At 34.5% G+C, this 20,597-nt stretch overlaps 2 protein-coding genes across 2 annotated transcripts in view; one reads left to right on the plus strand and one right to left on the minus strand.

Annotated features, from left to right (window-relative positions):
• Nucleotides 1–20,597, minus strand: part of LOC127848171 (perlucin-like protein) — a 262,524-nt gene that overhangs the window by 222,815 nt on the left and 19,112 nt on the right. The window lies entirely within an intron of this gene.
• LOC127848167 (perlucin-like protein) lies at nt 8,402–10,871 on the plus strand. Its single transcript, XM_052380469.1, has 5 exons — nt 8,402–8,569; nt 8,888–8,982; nt 9,436–9,526; nt 9,881–10,097; nt 10,681–10,871. The coding sequence occupies exons 1-5, from the start codon at nt 8,470–8,472 to the stop codon at nt 10,706–10,708; spliced, it is 531 nt and encodes a 176-aa protein (XP_052236429.1). The 5' UTR covers nt 8,402–8,469; the 3' UTR covers nt 10,709–10,871.

Consider the following 20,597-nt stretch of genomic DNA (forward strand, 5'->3'; position numbering starts at 1 on the left):
ATTTCTGTTTTAAACATCTGATTAACACCCAATGTACAGCTGTGCATTTCTGTTTTAAACATCTGATTAACACCCAATGCATAGCTGTGCATTTCTGTTTTAAACATCTGATTAACACCCAATGCACAGCTGTGCATTTCTGTTTTAAACATCTGATTAACACCCAATGCACAGCTGTGCATTTCTGTTTTAAACATCTGATTAACACCCAATGCACAGCTGTGCATTTCTGTTTTAAACATCTGATTAACACCCAATGTACAGCTGTGCATTTCTGTTTTAAACATCTGATTAACACCCAATGCATAGCTGTGCATTTCTGTTTTAAACATCTGATTAACACCCAATGCACAGCTGTGCATTTCTGTTTTAAACATCTGATTAACACCTAATGCACAGCTGTGCATTTCTGTTTTAAACATCTGATTAACACCCAATGTACAGCTGTGCATATCTGTTTTAAACATCTGATTAACACCCAATGCATAGCTGTGCATTTCTGTTTTAAACATCTGATTAACACCCAATGCACAGCTGTGCATTTCTGTTTTAAACATCTGATTAACACCCAATGCACAGCTGTGCATTTCTGTTTTAAACATCTGATTAACACCCAATGCACAGCTGTGCATTTCTGTTTTAAACATCTGATGAACAGCTAACATCTAACAGCCAACTTCACATACCTGAGGTCGCCGTGGTGTAATGGATATGGTGTCCGCCTAGCGACCGGGAGGTCACGAGTTCGATCCCCGCTGTGGGAGCGTTCTTTCGATCTCCCATATAGACACCAAGTACTGGTTCTAGGCCCAGGAAACGGACTCGAGAGCATTTCAAATAAGTAGGAATTACTTTGTATGCAATCGAGCTAAAATAAATAGGTTTGAACTAAACTAGTTAGTTGATAAAACGGCCTCAAGATAAAATAGTGTGTGTACTTCATGCCGTCCATCCCCATCCGCCCGTTGCCATGTCACAGTACACTTGAATGTCCTGATTCGTCCCTGCAGGTCGAACTCTGTACACGCCACTGAAACTTGTAAGGTTTCTTGTCTCCAGGCATTCTTTTCCATGTCCACTAAATTCTAAAGGTGAACGTCATACTAATTGTTTGTACTGTTCTAAATAGCGTTAATTCTTCACATTCAAAAAAATAATAAGTTGACAGGTCTTAATGTTTCGTCGAACAAGTACTATGAGCTCCATACTTGTATATTTAGCAACATGTGAATAATGTTACTTAAAACTTCACATATGTAAGTAAGATACCTTAAGCGATGGACAAATGCCTCGCACGCAAAACGTCGCTAGATATTGGTTTATTTTGTTAATCCGTTGATTTAAAATTATTCGATGAATGAAAAATGTTCAGTCCAAAAAGGCCTACATGTGTTCCCTTTTAGTGACCTTCATCTTATAAGCAGCGACTTTAGTTGTCACTCTCCAACATGAAGCGCACTGTTCAACGTTATTTAAAACTTATTGTCTATATTGAAATTTGATACCTAACTATCAGGTGTAGAATTGACCTTTGAGCTAAGGAAGCGCATTAAACTGACAACAAAACGTCGCAGCTAAACAAAAATGCATTATTTGGTGATAGTAACACATGTTTTGAAGAATTACTCCACGATGTTACTTCACTATAATACACATCGGGGTCTCGTCGTTTTTAGCAGTAATATTTCGGTTAATTTGTTCTTGTCTATGTGCACATAACGCATTTGACACCTGGGCCCGGTTTAATGAGAGCGACCATGGTCGAGTGAGTATGGTTGTACCAGCGAATAATCGTCGTGCGACGATAACCGGGTTAAATGGAGAGCGACGATCGTCAGTCGACCGCGCGTTGTTCGACGTACTGTAGAGCGACCGCAGTCCACCCCTCACACCACGACTGCTCATCGCTTGACTGCTCGTCGCTTGACGCTTTGTCGGCAACCAAAACCCGTGCAAAATGACTGACCACAACGTCGTGTGACCACAGTCACGGCAACTTGTTCCTTGAACGCTACGAGTGGTCAGTTGGCGGCCGACGAGCGTCGGTCGACCACACAGTCGCGCGACTACAGTCGGGTGTTGTAGTTTTTCATTAAACCGGCCCCTGGACAGTGGCAAACTTGACTAAACTAACTTTATAAACGACCATTGGTCGATATTGAATTCTAACGTTTAAACCACAGAGTTTTGGCAATTTATTGAGATAAACGTTTTTGCAACATTAAAAAATACTGATCTTAATATTTGGAAAACTTTAATGTTTAAAATACGTTTAAAATAGGGATTAGTTGTGCGAAATTGTATTTAAAAGATAACATGCTATTTAGGAGAATATAATTATAGGTTATTAGACGTTTCACTGTACAATACGGAGATACTCGCACACAGTTTGAAGTCATATTGGACGAGCCTGACGGCTCGTCCAATATGACTTCAAACTGTATGCTCGTCCAAATATATCACGTATTGTACAGTTTAAACGTCTAATAAGCATTTTTATTATATATCCTTTTCTTTAGCTTTTTGTTTCAATTTAATGCTTCAATATGCATGTTTACTCGTTATTTGCAGCACGAAAACCTGTGAAGCTTAGTGACTATATTCTTGCCGTAAGAATTGTGTGGATTTGCAATTGCATTATACTTAGAATTAGGTTCAAATGCATACATTTATTGTATTTATATATTTAGTTTACTGAGTCCAAGCAATCATTCTACTGATCATCTTGTTCCGTTGTACTTTATTTAAGACATACGATCTAAATATCAATTACAACGCAGATTGGACATTATTTGTTTAATAAAACAAGGTTTCAATGTTTTTTTACTATAGATTCTCTATTGTTAAAACAACACAAATGTTTCATGGATAATGGAACAACAACATTTAAGTCAATTTAAACATGGCAACAACATTTCAAATTAAAATGTCCTCATATTTCAGTTAATCAACGACATATCAAAGTGCAAATTTGCCCAGGCAACAATATATCCAATAAAAACGTCCTTTATATCACAGTTAATCAATGATATATCTGTTAATAAAAGTGCAAATTTATAAAGACAACAACATAGCAAATGATGATGTCATAATATCACAGAAAATCAATGATATATAACTGATTCTTTTTCCCGGCAACAACAAATCAAATGAAAATGCCCAAATATCACAATAAATCAATTATACATTACTGTGAAAATTCGTCCAGGCAACAACATTAAAATGCCCGAATATCACAGTATCAACAGCATTTCAAAGTGCAAATTCGTACGCAGTAAATAATTTGTACAGGTTAATAATTTGTGTTAAATTAAATAAATTTACAAAAAATGTTGTACATGTCTTATAATTGTTATTAAATTGATGTAATAAAACATTCATCAAATGAAACTCCACTGTAAGTTTTCAACACTTTCTGAAAATAGGATGTTTAACAAATCTAATTGCAACTATTAAATGACTTTTTAGTTATTCAACACATTAAACACTTCATCATATGCACTTTAAGTGTGAATTTTCTTTACACATAATGAAATTGAAACATAATAAAAAAATAATTTAATGTCAGACATATCCAGAAACTGTCAACAAAATGTTATCAAATTTGTCAAAGTTAACTTTAAAATTGACTTTTTTTAACATATTCACTTTTTCAAATACATTTCATTTGTTACTTGATACCAAAGTTGATATTGATTGTGAAATTACCACCACTGATATTTGCGCCTGAAAGCATCGAAGTGCCCATTCCTTATGCCTTATTCAGTGTATGAGAAGACGAGAGCTGAATTTCAGATGATTTCGGGTTGTATGAGACGTTTTCCTTCTGTGATTGCTCAACCACTTCGACACAGATTAAAATTTCTTCTAGTTCATGACTCGGAATGTCTGGAAAGTCCAAATTTTCTTTGTTTTCTTCGATCGCCTTTGCATTGTAGGTGGTTAAGGTTGCTGACATTTCTTTCATGATTTTCCGGGGTACGGTACAATATGAGTTTAAACTTTGCACATTCTTGTGTCTGGTAACTTGTATTTTCAAAGTTGGCTTCTTTAAGTCTTTTTACTGTTGTCTTTCGACCTGAATGATTGGTTTTGTGCCCAGGTAGTTCAGCCTGATGAGCCATCTGTTTCATCATATTGCCAAGGGTGTGTTCTCCCAATGGCTGGTTTTTAAACCACACTTGACTTGGTTGCCCATTCACGTCCATGTCCCACGATGGATGAACCTGTAGGTAGAAAGGTGCTTCCGGCTGGCACATCTCTAGTGGTCTCCTTAAAGATAACAAATTATTTCATATTTATGAAAAGTTAAGAATACTATTAAGGTGATTCTGATCCCTGCTTCATTTCTTGGATATTCATTTACAGATCATAATGTGAGATTGTAATATTATGCTTTCCTGCAGTTTATATGAAAGTATTGATGATTTAAATTTGGTTATTCAAAACAGTGAAAATAACACACACAGTTACCAATAAAGGTTCACTGTTTTACTGTGAAATGATGTTATTATTTGAATAAATGATGTTAAAATTTTTATAAATCCAGCAAAAGTACCCAATTTATACTTTCTTAATGTAAAACAAACAGTATAAAAGACTTATACAAACACATTGTTGGGTTTTCAATAGATTATTAATATCAATTGACATTTGCTCATCAACAATAATTATTAACTTGTGGAAAACATACATTTCTTTGATCACTTGCTAAATAAATTGGTACTAAACCTAAACCAACACATATCCACTATAACATAAATAACTAACTAATGGAGCATAATGTCATTTTAAACTTCAAAACAATACCTATGAGCAAACTCAATAAGAAGGTTAACAGGGCACGTTTCAGGCTTGTCTTTAGTTTCATACAGTCAAGGATTGACTAATCTCATATTGCCTGGATTCTTCCTTGTCTTTGTTTCCCGTTCTTCGAACATAAGTTACCTGAAAAATTATAAATATTAAAATTGTTTTTTTAAAAGAGAACTGCAGATAAATCTTAGTTGCTGCAATATACAAAACATATAAGATCTATCGATATGCATAATATGCCAAAACATATCGTTGAAAGGTGTACATCTTCTTCTAGAGGTACATAACAGTTATCAATCCTCAAACTTCCTAAATCAAAGTATAAACGGACACCATTATCTTGTAAAAAGTCTCTTCCTTAAATAACATTTCTATTTATGTTACTTACTACAAAATACATGTGCTCTTTATATATGCTCCCTTTTTGAATCTCAATTTTACACTTCCGTGGACATGTAATGAATTTCCGTTTACCGACTTTAGATTTACGTCTTTAAATATCAGTGCTGGTTTTTGTTTTAACATATCATTAGTACGTTTGTTTATCAAAGATACTTCTGCTCCACTATCGATTAAGCTCCTAAATTGATAACAACCTGTTGAAATAACACAAGAATTTGGACTACCACACAAAGCGATGTTATATGTCTCGACTTTTTCTTACCATAGACCCCTTTTTGGTAAGAATTTACTAGTTTTTTCGATTTATGTACGTTTTTCTTTGAGTACATTCTCTACTAAAGTGTCCTAATTTACCACAATTCCAACAATCAATTTTATCTTTCCAATTTTTATCATATTCGTTCTTGCGCCCGTTACCATTTTGACCCATCGTATGACCGTTCCGTCCTATTGTATATGCACTTATCTCGCGTTGCCTACGACGACAGATTTCAATAGAATGACCGTGTTTCTTGCAATATGTGCAAACAATAGATGACCTAATATAATCGATATCTGTCTGAATATTATCGGTCGCAATGTTATCAAGTCCATTTATTTGCGATTGTAACTCAAATCTAGCTCTGATACTTTGTTCCTGTGTTGCGCTTTTAACGGTATTTGATAGGGTTGCATGACTTTCGCGCATTAATTTAAGTCCCAAATAATCGTGCGATAATCCGTCGTTAAAAATTTTTACTAACTGTTTTTCTATATAGTCTAAATTACCTTCAATATTTTCGTATGCATTAGTCGCAAGAGATACAAGTCGCTCAGCGTATATTTGAACATTTTCGTCGGTCTTTTGTTTAGTCGTCTTTAATAAGGAGAAAGCGTATTGTGGGTCTTAAATTTCCGCAAATCTTAATTTAAGCTGTTCCTTTAAATCTGTCCATGTCCCTGTCGGATCATCAGTCAAAAAGCGTTGTATGTTATCACTAACAAGCCCTTTACTAGATTGGTAAGCAACAAATTTTAATTTATTCTCATCTAAATTGGTAAGCGTTCCATATTTTTCTACATTTTTAATCCAATTTTTAAATTCTTTTGAATTTCCATCAAATGATTGTACAACCTGTGAAATAGTCTGAGTGCTTATGGCCGTTTTAACATCTTTAATTTGTTCATTTAAATTTTGAAATAATTCAGGGACTATTTGATTTGCCATTTTGATACAAGCGTTAAGAAATAAAACAGTCACTCACCGGAAGTTGCAGAATATGTGCGGTCTGATGTCGTTGTTCCCGGCTCACGGTCGTTGTTACTGGTTACAGAATGTGCCGAAACGGAGTTTCTTCGCGTTGTTTTTCATGGCTTCGTAATCGTAAGTGGAATATTTGTTTGTTCGAATCCTTGGTTCACGGTCACCATTTAACGTCCTTTGTCACGTAATCGTTCATAGTTCATGGACGACACATAGTCATAACAACGTTCATTACTCTTAAATTACCGGTGTGTAGCCTATCATTCAATATCTCGTCATGCGCGTATTGCCAAGATGACGAGTTTTACATTAATTACCATTTTCTCGTGCCGCGCGTGGGACAAGTCCGTCCCTCCCTATTTATGTTGGTTTCTCTGCATAATTTAGGATAAAATATTCAACAACACCATATATCAGTTTCTAATCCAGTTTAATGTCTGACTTAACTAATATTTCAGTTATACAAATACGTTGTGATTGCTACATGATTGTGTCTTTTTCCATCTGTACACCTCTAGGTCTAAACGCTATTTCACTATTTCCCTCTAACATTTGCCCCGTGAAACTCAGTTATGAATCCCATTGGTCAGTCTTCTTAATAAGCTGATTGGCTAGATTGGTCAGTTTATGCGTTGCTTGACCAATACAAACATACCCGGCCTTGTGTCAACTATACTATTATTTAATCTCTCCCTCATCGATAAGCTTATTTGAACATATGAGCACTGTGTGACTGTCATGTTTACTGGCCCTTTTGATAAAATTTTCAATATTTCTTACATGAGGTAAACCCACATATTCCACCAACAATTTCTAACCATAATGTGACAAGCGCAATAATTGACATCTGAAAATGTCAAATCAATATACACTGAACAATTCATATAAATGGAACCATCGAATAACATCACAATATCAGTCCTGATTTCTGTATCCGTGCTTAGAAGGTTAACCTGTTGACCTTATATTTGTAATACATAATACATCCGTAAACATAAAATGCGTTCGTTTTTTACTTGGCCTTTTCATTCATAAAACGATACAAGCTAGACTTGTGAGTCAGCTTCCTTTATTTCTTGTCATAACCTTGTTAACAATCACAAGTATGACATAAAATGGTCTTAAATCGGAATTAGTAGTTCATTTCTTACAACTTATCATAAGTACACTTTTTTTTTACTTTCTTATACATTTTCTTAGTGTCTCTGTGAAAGTTACACTCAACGTGTTCTGGTCGCTCAACGGTCGAATACTTAATATGCATGGCTATGAAAAAGGAAAACTGACATGAAAAATGATCAGTAGGTACTGACGTTATCTCAATGGGATAAATACATGTGTGGCTTTAATACCCAAAGAATTGTTAAATATTGATAATATTGACATGTGTGTACAAAGTAGAAAGTGCAATATATTTTATAATTACCCGTTTCTTTGCAATATATACTCAAATCATAAATCGTTTGCATCAAGTGTTTTGATAAGAAAACGAACAGACATGCCTGTATTGTTGTTTACATTGTAATGCTATAGGGTTATATACGATGTCTACTTAATATCAGATTACAATTACAACCTTTAAATTGTTGGAAACTAAGATAAGTAGCTCTCCTCTTGAGGTGTTATGAATAAGTTATTGTGTCATTATGTTATCCGTAGCGTATGAATTCACTATTAACGTACTTAATATTGCCACTTTATGTTCATTGGATATGGGAAGAGTTGTCATGTCACCTCTTTATAAAAACAATTGTGCAAGTAGAAACATCGTGCAATCACATTCGAACTTTTATTACGTGTTATGTTATTTCATGTGATAGACATTCGTGATTATTTTAATTGAATACGTTTAAACTGCTAATTTTAAATAATTTTAAATATTGATAGCTCATAACGAAAGATAAGTTTTGCATGTAAATGTTAAGTTTGATTTGTTTATAGTTATTGACTTTAACGTGATGTAAAACCAACGTGTGTTCCTTATCACTGTAACTAGACTCGGTCAACATATGCAAGTTGTGAAAAACTGTCTATTCGCATTCTCTCCCCAAGATAAAGGCATCATGGTTAAAACGTGTTTAACAGGATTGATCTTGCTGTTTGGTTTAGGTAAAGGCATTATCCAATGACTTTGAGCTTATTTTTTGCCTGAAAACGATCTTCTTAAATATATTTAAAAAGATATAAAAATGATCATCATAATACTATAATAAGCGTTAATAAAAATTTGATCCAACGGATTAACACATTTATACAATCGCAAATGATTTTAGATTTACAGTAAAAAAAAACTAATTCTGCTCTTTTCGATATAAGGTTACATTATACTAATTAAGAAGATGAGCAATGCAATATTTCCGACAACGAATCCTATTGATTACGTGATGCATGTAATATTTTAAATATATATGTTTCCGTGTTTTACAGCACATTCCAGCGCACAGTGTCCGAACGGATGGAAGACATATGATACCAGTTGCTACCTGTTCGGACACACATCATATTCCTTCCATGAATCACAGGTATCACGAAACATTGATAGCTTTTCGTCCCCTGGACTCATATTCACCACCCCATTCCTAGAATTATTTAAACTTAGATAATAGTCTTCAATCTGTTAAGATCAATAGTATAATGAAGTTGAATGTGACCTTTGATGCAAAACCTCAAGCTACACAAATTGTTTATCTCATTAATAACATTAATATATATGTATATATTCAAATACTGAACGTTTTTGTCTTGGCCTCAAGTATATCCATTGCAAAAGGCTCGACGAAACACATATTGCTAATCCTAGTTCAAAATTCAAATTTATTTTAGGATAAGACGCAATTAAAGGAACAATAATGATACTAAAAATGCTCTTGGACAGACTGGACTGCGGTGTGAATTGTATGATAACGCAAATATAAATCGATTTAAGTTTGAGACTACTTTCATCGCACACACATGAATTCCTACTCGTATTTCAGTTGTTTTGTCTTCATTTTGGGGCAAATCTGGTCAACATTGAATCCAGCATCGAAAACGCGTTTATACGTGGGGAGTTGATGACTCTTAAAGGTATATTTGCACAGTAGAACTAGCTAGTTGATACACATTTCTCGGTAGCAAACACATGTAATTGCATATTATTTCAATAATATTTATCTAGTGATTGAAATTTGTTTGAGATCAACTTCTTGTGAACTAACGTTTGGATACTTTGCTATTGCTACAATGTAACACAAACCCAACTTAGTATAGGCGTAATATGATTGCTGTACAGTATACTCAGCAACATATATTACAAACGTTTGCATCGTCATTACACTATCAAACATCGATGTGAATATCTTTTTAAAACATGACCATTTAATTTTGATTAATAATGTTGATACAACAAATAATTTATATCATAGCTCTCATTATGTCAAGCTCCACGACACTGGATTGGTCTCACGGACGAGGTGAGTGAAGGCATCTGGACACTTTACCCGTCCGAAAAAGTTGCCACCTTCTTAGATTGGAGCCATTGGAGCCAACCCAACGACGGCATTTACGCAAACTGTGCTGCATTCTTCGCAGGAGATCATGACTACCACTGGGTTGATGAACCGTGCGGCAGAGAGTTCAATCCAATATGCGAAATGCCGTACGTGGATGTATTATCTCTTTATTGTAGTTAGTAATTATATGCGCGTGTTCTGAGAAAACTGTACATAATGCATGTGCGTAAAACGTCGTCCCAGATTAGCCTGTGCAATCCGCACAGGCTAATCAGGGACGATATTTTCCGAATTTATGACATTTTTCGTTTGAATGAAGCCTCTTATTAGCAAAAAATCCAATTTAGGCGGAAGGTGTCGTTTCTAATTAGCCTGTGCACACTGCACAGGCTAATCTGGGACGACATTTTACGCACATGCATTAAACCCAGTTTTCACAGAATGCGACTCATATGCGAAGACGATAGACACGACTGCATTAATATCACAACAAAGATTATGGCATAGCGCTAAAAATTATTTTAGCACATTGGTGACATTAATCTCGATCTTTCTTATGATACAGATTATCGTTGGGATTTTTCAATAGATCTAAATGTAACGAAACCTAAAAACTTATTTGTTTTCATTCGTCTACATAGTCACAAAAGGTTAAAGGTTCAGTGTAAGTTGGACGAATAAAACATATTGTGCTGTACCGGTATGTTTCTTTTCTTGATTATATTTCAGGGTCAACCATCCTCATATTGTAGGATAGTGCACCGTCAAAGAAAGACTCTACCAGCAATTGATTCTTCACCCTTTACAGTATTTTCTGTAACCACATTGAACGTGTAATTGTCGATGTATTTATCTTCTTTAATAATCAGCAAAACCAAAAATGAAAAGGGTACAAAGCTATAAACATACATCAAGTCTAATCACACGTGAATTGTTCAACCAATGGTAATCAAACATATAATTTCCTTTCCTATGGTTAGATTTTACACTTTGGAATGAATTTTCCATTTAAATATCTCACTTCATGAAGGTCATGGTCCTGTAAATCATTAGCGATGCGGTAATCTGGTGTTCCGAGATTTACAAAACCGGTAAAAATCACGCACATTTTTTTATAGATGGGAATTTATTACCAGCTTGATAATCATGCGTTACCAATTTGTTCTTAACTGAAACATGTAATTCGCATCGGACTAATGCATTTATCCCTGCGAAGGATTTATCTAGAATACAATTTATATACACACTCACCTAACTGCATCTATTATTTTATTTTAAATACCACACCATAACTACCATAATGATTTTTATAAAAATAAGTACTAAGAATCTGAGTAAAGCATGCAATGCGTTCTTGGAAACAGACAGCAGTACATGCATTTATTATGTAAAGCTGAGAAACAGATCATCTTAATCACAAGGATGATCCTTTTCAAGGTATGAACCTTTTTAGTTTGTCGTTTTCAGACATGACTTAGAGTCAACCGAGAAGACCAAAGCTAATTCACAATATTAATTTCCGAACAATTTCTTCTTACTGATTTCTTATGGTTCACAGTGCTACATATTTGTTGTTGAGGTCAACACTTTAATAACAAAAAATCCAAATTGCTCGGAAAATGTGTATCTGAAAAGCAGAAACAAACCCATATTTGCAAACTGCAGCAATTTTAGTGACACCCAAAAATACGACTAGTATCTTACTTTACTATTGTTTGTCATTCATTAAAGACGCTTTGTTGAAAACGAGTGTTTTATACGCTAGTATAGAGCGACATGCATAATGAAGTTAAGCGTCGTTAACAATAAGTAATTGTGCATTCTTGCAAATTCGGTATTAATTGTTATTGTGATTGTTTGTAATAGATTTTATTGGATCTACGGCGAACTGTTATGCCCTTTATTTGTTATCAGTATTGAAATGTATTCGATATTATCCCTAGTATTTCTGTAAGATTCAGGAGATACAGCTGTTAAGGAAAAATACGTATTGTCATGCTTATTTGAATGACGTCATCCTATGATAGTTTTTTTATGAAACAAAGCTCATGGTTTCAATTTCATGGCTTTATACACTTCTTTTTTTCCACTCTGAATATGTTTAAGTAATATTAACCCATAATATGCCAAGCGTCCAGAAAAAAGGCCTTGGCAAACAGCGTAGACCAAGATGAGACGCCGCATTGATTCAATTTTGAAGGATGGGAGAGTCCACTAGGCATAAATGGGTTACATTGGATAGTGCAATGAACGCAATGATCTATCGTCTTCAAAGATAGTGACAGAATGAAAAGAGAGATAAATATCGTTCACTATGTCATTCCAATGTCAAAATTGCGGCTGTCGATTTGGGTTGGCGGCACTAGATTCTCCAGATAGCACCCTTGTGTAAAAGATCGTCTATCGCCACATTTAACGTGTCTAATGATAAGATACAACGTTTGTCTTTGTTAGGTAAGCAGCCGATTTTAAACTAGGCTATACTTCAATGTGTTGCAGAAATTGATAGCACACTATTCCGCTTCAGTTATTTATATATTTTGTTAAACATGTATAATTGTGAAACAAAATACACAACTAAGCGACTGTGTCCTTTCACAAAAGAATGACGACATTTCGGTAAACTACTTATAGAAATGCAACAAAATATAACCCTAGGATTCAGAATACCATCCTTTTTCATCTCAAGGCAAGTAAAAACAAATACTTCCGCAAACTGCCATTTATTCACACTTTATATCCTAAATTAATCCAAAGTCGACACTATGTGTGTTCGGGAGATGTTCCGATTGCGCCGTTTACGAAGAGATTCGGAGTATGCTGCAAACACGAGCACATTTAAAATCAATTTTTAAAAAATTGCAAATTGTTGAAAGTAGCATACTAAATAGATTTGCGCAAATATTTATTTGGCGGTCACAACCCTGGCTTGTTATAACACATTTTGCTATTGATCAAAGTACAACAACCTATATACACGTTTTAAATTATGTATATGTCGCCATTTATGTTATCGCTTTACGCATGTATTCAGATAATGAATCGTGTTTATTAAAATATCCATGTCCATCGGACAGTCCTTAGGTTGAAGATTTGTCCATTAACCAATATATAGATTTGTGGATGCTCTCTTTGTTCCATTTTCCAACAATTTGAATCCTGCTGCAAGATGGTTAACGCGTTTTACTCCCGAGTGTGCGTCAATCTATTCCGATTCTTAATGGAAGTGTACACAGAACAATATATGAGTCGCGTTCTGAGAAAACTGGTCATAATGCATGTGCGTAAAGTGTCGTCCCAGATAAGCCTGTGCAGTCCGCACAGGCTAATCAGAGACGACGCTTTCCGCCTAAATTGAATTTTTGCTAAGAAGAGATTTCATTTTAACGAAAAATGTCATAACAGCGGAAAGTGTCGTCCCTAATTAGCCTGTGTGGACTGCACAGGCTAATCTGGGACGACACTTTACGCACATGCATTATGCCCAGTTTTCTCAGAACATTACTCATATTGAATTCAAATAATTCTTCGTAATGATGATAAACAACATAATGATGACGATGATGATAACGGATGTTGTTGTGATGATTACGATGATAATGCTGCAAGGCGCGGATGACGGTGTTGATGAGGAGGATGTTGACGCCAAACACACGCTGGGTATGCGGATACTTTGATAACAGATGGCACTTCGATACCAGATAACAACAAATGCCACGCGCGAGAGGTAAGTTCATCAGTTTTTTTTTTAAAGTTATATCATAAAGATTAGTTTTTTAGACAAAGCGCATGGTCGAGTTTATAAATGGTGTATCCTTTTCTATTGCAAAGAAAAAAATCACGGAAGAATTATAGATTTTTCCCCCAAAAAATGGAAAATTCGGTCGGAAAACAGCATAAACGGGATGAACAGTACACATTTCAACAAAATAAAACAACTTAGAAATATTGCAAGAAATTGTTTTATTTTCCAGCATGTAGAGTAATCACTGTGCTTCAAATACTGAAATTTTGATAGTATTTAATGAAATATAAACGAAGATAGAACCTGTTTTAATAGGTGGTATTCATGAAGTTGCGCATACTTTGATTCCCGATAAAGGGGAACTTCGGATAACAGAGACTTTCAACAAAGTGGGCACTCTGATAATCGAGTTTTATCTTCTACCTGAAATGCATTTATGTATATTATTTCTATTCTTACCAGACATTTTGAAGTACGAATAAATTTGCATTGTCAAGCCCGACACATTGGGAATCTATGCATAACGCAATGACATACACATGTAAAATATCACCTATGGCGTTGCTCGTTTTCAGAAATCTTAGGTCTTTATTATGACTATTAATTTATATAATTATTCTTATAAGTGCAAATTTTAAATAAGATTCAAATGCTTATTTCTGAAGTAATATATTTCAAGTGACGACCGAAATTGATTGTCTAAATAATAAACTTGTTTTAAGTGGTCAATTGATATTAAGAGAATTGAAAATACAACGGATCATGTGGATCAACACGACTGTGTTCAATTGAACTTATAGCAGGACTCTAGATAAGGGGAGCAAGGGGTCTTAAAGCGGCCAATACACCTCATAAAATCCTTTGTCATTGGTGCTCATTAGAATCGCATCACGAAGACGATACTAATGCGTAGCCACAAAATTTAAAAGAGATTGGAAAATTGCTTTTATATAGAGCTCTTCTTATAGGAAGCACTTCCCTTTACACTTCTTCCCTTTTATTATAATAATTCAAACGGATAATAACATGTTTCGGTAATTTGTTTTTAATTTACGTCAGTACATACATTTTTATTTATTGTCTGCTTACTATAGAATTATTCCTCAGCGAAATCTGCATTTTTTATTCACTAGATAGAGTGTGTTATATCTGGTAAAAAGTGTCGAGTTATCTGGAATCGAAGTGCCATTGTCTTTGAGATGATCGGTAAAAGAAGTGTCCATAAAAATTTGGCATCCGACTCTTAAAACATTTGAATTTCCTCAAATACTTTATTTAACTAAAATTTAAAATGTTGTAACATTAATGGACATATTGAACTTTTATTTTTATTAGTTGGCACATTCTTGATTTATTTCCAAGTATTTTTATTTTGTTAAAATACGTACTGATCATCGAATTCATGATGATTATCGATGCAATTTTATCTCTTTTTTTCACGACTTTCTTGCTCCGCAATACGAAGTACTATACAATTACTCGACCAAACAATGTTACGTGTCTGAAAACCAAATGAACAGAACATAAATGCAAAAAAGCTGAAGAACTCCACTCTCGCGCGTGGCTTTTGTTGTTATCTGGTATCGAAGTGCCATCTGTTATCAAAGTATCCGCATACCCGGCGTGAAACATGATTATGATTATGACGATTGACATCGTCTCTTTTGTCTGCAGAAAGAACAAGCTTATTAATGAACAAAACTGAATAAACATGCATTAAGCAATACTTTCCCAAAACGCGACCCTATTGATTAGTGCTGCAACAATATATCGGTATATATCGCAATACGCAATCCGCATATTGTATTGCAATACGATTTTCATTATACCGGTACGAAAATTTTACAAAAATTCATTCACATTTCGTCCAGAAAAGCCATCCGAAACAATGATAACAAGGTAACCTAAACAAAGCAGTGTAAATATTTTTTTTTCCGTAAAAATAGCATTCTGAAAGTGTATTATACAGAGTAGCGTTGTTACATCGGAGCATTCGTTCGATGCTTTTGAACAGATTATCGTTGAATTAATTACGCACAGCTGTAAATGTTTCATTCGATTCTGAATTGAGCATTATAAAATTTGATTTGTTATCCGAATTTTGGAAATACGCTTCCAAATTTTAATAAATTGCAACAATAAAAATTTCTAGCGTCAAATAAAAAGTGCTTTATCCTTTGTCTCAATAAAAAACGCGCGAAAATTATACAGACATGTAGAACGTCGCATGGAAAGTATGGGTGTATTTTGTGTTGTATAAAAACGGGAACATCACGTCAGGTGAATTACGCGTGTTCAGTGGAAAAAAACGCCCCGGTTGGACGTTATTTCATCACATCTTTAAATAGTAACGAATGCCAAAATGTATTTGATACTTAAGAAAATTTGCGAATGTTTGTGTTTCTTGTTATTCTTGAGCACATTTATAGTAAATATATACCAGAATTTGCTTTAAAACTGGATATACGTGATTTTCGGGTAATTGGCAAGTTATAATTGTGGTACAAGTTAGCAATATTTATGAAATAGTAAACTCCACTGAGGTCCCTATGGCATTATAGTGACCAGCCAGGCAGCCACAAACCATATATGGACCGAAGCCGTAGGTTCAGGTCCATATTCAGTTTTTGGCTGCCTGGCTGGTCACTATAATGCCATTGGGACCGAAGTGGAGTTTACTTTTTCTTATATTACACCGAAGAGTCTCCCCTTTACCATTGTACAGTGTTGTACGATTGTTTATGGTTTAAAAGAGATAAACTGAAGAATTTCGCAGGAATAATGACGTCATTCGTTAAAAAATGACGTCATTTTACAGTTAAACAGTGCAAATTTAGTGGTGTGTAACCCCGAACGGTCCATATACAAAAAAAAGTGACCGGTCCATATACTACTAGGTTCTTCATCTCATTTTACATACTGAAACCGGTCATCTCGATATAGAAGGACCAATATCTCTGAGGTGTAATATATTGCGATATATTGCAATACGGGTTTTTGAACTGACAATATATTGCAATACGGTTTTTGGCGTATTGTTGCAGCACTACTATTGATTATATTGATGGGAATTAAAAGTCGAACACAGGTCGCGTTTAAAATTGAATTTAATACAAATAAGCGGCGCTCTGTGAAAAGGGGGTTTAATTAATGTGCGTAAAGTGTCGTCCCAGATTAGCCTGTGCAGTCCGTATAAGCTAAACAGGGACAACACTTTCCGCCTAAAATGGATTTTTGCTAAGAAGATACTTTCTTTAAACAGAAAATATCATACAAGCGGAAAGTATAGACCATATTAGCTTATGCGGACTGCACAGGCTAATATAGGAAGACACTTTACGCACATGCATTAAACCCCTTTTTCACAGAGCACGGCTCAATTTTATTTTATTTGAATATTGGTGGTAGGTGTTATGGCCTGAACCATATTAACCATATCAATCTTGTATCAACCATCTTCGTAGAATAACATAACATAAGACGCATAACAGAAACAGATGTTTTTATTACAAAATAGATTAACTTATGCAAACAATATTGACAAAACATAACTTCATATATGTTCTTCAATAAGTGTTTTAAAGTACATGTAATACATAATTCCATGATAATATATATGAGCCGCGATCTCGGAAAGTGCGTAAAGACTCGATTGTACTGGCTAATCAGGAAATCCACTTTCTGCATTTACTGAATTTTCGAAAGGGAGGGACTTCCTTTAAACGAAAATTACCGTACAGGCGGAACGCATCGTCCCTGATAACACTGTGCTAACTGCACAGTCATGCTTATAGAGGAGGATACTTTACGCTGACGTATGAAACTAGTTTTTCAGAGTGCGGGTCACCTATGTGAGAAGCGCCTTTACCAACCACTACACTTACGGGACATCCTGTGAGAAATATAGAATACTAGGTCGGTGCCGAATAAAGCGAAGTTTATTTTACGAGGCTTAGAAAATCTGAACCACGAGCCATAAATTTTATGAGTCGTAAATTATTTCTTTAAAAATAGAATAGGAAAATAGAACTACACGGAAAATCCCAAAGTTATTTTAAGCAAAAATTGTTTTATTATTTTATCCCTGCCGAGCCTAATATATTACAAAAAGATCAGGAACTAACCTGTTTTTCTGTTTATCATACCTCTACGTCCCCGATTTTATAGAAATAATGAAAACAACACTAAAAAAATTCAGCTTTAACAGGAAATAATATGACTTTTGTCGTATGACGTGTTAATAATGACGTCATGAGTACGCGCACTTAATATTTGAAAAGAATGCTTCCTGCTTCTTTTGTTGCATTTTCTGTTTAAAATATATAACATCTTGGTATCAAACTTGTTTGTTTTGATGAATCTCATTCGATTTTACTAAAAATGATTACTTTATAGTTGATTCTTAGCATTCTATACATAGATGGTGACGTCACTACGTTATTGTCACCTCTATACTAAGACGCATCACATTCCCCTGGTTTGGGGAATTATGCTTCCGCCAAAGTAGTTCTGCGTAGGAATGAAAATGTTAATAATGAAAGAAAAATCGTTTTTATTGTGTGTTTAAAGCGAAATGTTGTTAAAAGAAATGTAATTTAATTATGTTTAAATGTGATTTTAAATCTCTATTAAGACTGATAGCGATTATCAGAAGCACGATTACCTGACCTACTTTCGCTTTCACTTTTCACTTGTTAAAGAAGTGCTACCCAGAATTCCTTTCGCGTTAGTTCACAGGTCAGTTAGACCGGTGTGTACATAATGGATTCTTAGTAACATGACCATCCTCCACCGCGCGTGAAAGCTATATTTTAGCATTGCCGAAATAAAGGAAAATATATTCCATAGTGGTTTACAATGCACGCCTGATGATGGGATAAACGTCATTCTTATATGATCATTTTATTGTAACACACGTGTTCGCTTATTCGTATAAACAAGCCGTCTGTGGCTAAACGTCGGAGCAACGTTTTATTCAGGTCTAAATTCTAAAGAACAATTTTGCCATCAATAACACGATGTGCCAATCTTAGAACCGAATGTCGCTGAATGCTTGATTTTTCCCAAACTGATATTGACCGTTACATTTTGGAAGAACAGACATAGTTTAGCTATTTGTTGAACAAACAAATGCTCGATGCCCCCTTTCATTAAAATATTATTAATTTTTTTTTTGAGTATGCTTTGAGCAAGTACTTTAGAAATAATATATTAAAAAATACTCCATAAACAAGTTTTTTGGGAATCTCTTTGATAATATTTAAGTCTGAATTATTAAATTGTGTAATACGGATTTGAAAAATCAACAACAACATAACAATGCTAATAAATTCAAAAGCCGAAACATATTCAGGTTTATCCGCAATGTTCAATAATTTCCTCTGTAGATCTATTAAGTGTCTTCTCAATGTAATTAATTGTAATAAAATTATAGATTGTAAACGAAACAAATCAAAGAACAACAGCTCTTTAAACATTATGAACAGAGTTTTGTCTCTTGTAATTGATGCAATTGAATAAACTTCCCTTTATCGAAATATAAAGTCTCCCCGCTCCCCGCTGCACAATCCCCACGCAGAGTTGTCGTTTCATGCTCTCACATACAACCTCTGACATCAAAAGAAAATCCTACCAGATTCGGTAGGATGTTGTTTTTTTAAGTATTATATTATGAAAAGGAGTATCATTTTATTTTATATTTTAAAAATAGTGTATAAGTTTAGGTTCATAATAATTAAATTAATTTACTTTAATTAAAAAAGTAAAAATTACTGTTTACAAATTTAAAAATAACCGTTGATACTGTAAGACGGCCACGTGGTTCGACTATTATGACTTAGTTGGTAATAACGGCAGGGAGTTTAGATCATTATATATATATATATATATATATATATATATATATATATATATATATATATATATATATATATATTCACACATATGGCCAGTTACGGGGTCTCTGATTTAGAAATAGGTTATGGGGTTCCCACTTTAAATACATGTATCTCCATACCCTTTTTTATCCGATATAAACACGAATTAAGGTATATAGGGGTACCTACTATTATTATTGTATATAAATACGTCATTTATTTAACGTCTTATACAAGGAAATATATAGCGAACTTATTTGCGAGGTATATACAATTTCAATTTCAGACCTGATTGTGGTTTTCGATTTAAGACCTTATTGTGAGATTTGATTGCATTACCTCCCCTACACCCCCCTCATAGTAATTAAAGGAGCCTAGATTGCGGGGTTGTATATAGACCCCGTTTTTTATATTGACCTCGTAAGTACAGTCTGAAAACTACAGAGACCGCGTAACTGGCACTATGTATTGGTATAAATATAAATATATATATATATATATATATATATATATATATATATATATATATATATATATATATGGGTCTTATTTTCCGGTTAAACATAAAACTCTTGTTTTAACAAAGGAAACAATTCTCCGGCAAATTCTTTTTCGGCATTGTTTTCTATGACGTTGATACTGTTAGACGCGATTAGTGTATCACGTGGCTCAGCTATCATCACGTGGTTTTGTATGATGGCAGGGATTTGATCCAGCTGTGCAGGTTCCAGTCAAATTTCTGCGCGGAGGTTGCCCGCTGCATTGTTGAGAATCGATGTACGCTTATGGTAAAAACATTTAACATCACATTCGATGAAACCCGAATCGCCCAACGTCAAGCATATACATTTTTTATATCAGTTTATCTCTTGTGTGGCACTAAAGAACAAGAGTTCCGCGGTCGGAGATGACCGCATTGAAGCCGGATTTTTATCATCATCTAAGTGTGCTTGCAAACCTTTACGTCAAGTTTGAGATTCTAGGTCCAAGCATACCAAAGTTATAACAATTTTAACATTTTAACA

Source organism: Dreissena polymorpha, chromosome 10, assembly GCF_020536995.1.
Source record: "Dreissena polymorpha isolate Duluth1 chromosome 10, UMN_Dpol_1.0, whole genome shotgun sequence".
Lineage (NCBI taxonomy): Eukaryota > Metazoa > Mollusca > Bivalvia > Myida > Dreissenidae > Dreissena > Dreissena polymorpha.

Bases quoted from the DNA above. Each gene is read 5' to 3' on its own strand.
- LOC127848167 (XM_052380469.1), top strand. From the start codon at position 8,470: ATGCAAGTTGTGAAAAACTGTCTATTCGCATTCTCTCCCCAAGATAAA. The intron at 8,570-8,887 runs GTAAAGGCATTA...CGTGTTTTACAG, and splicing joins GATCTTGCTGTTTGGTTTAG to CACATTCCAGCGCACAGTGT. The intron at 10,098-10,680 runs GTACGTGGATGT...ATTATATTTCAG, and splicing joins AATCCAATATGCGAAATGCC to GGTCAACCATCCTCATATTG.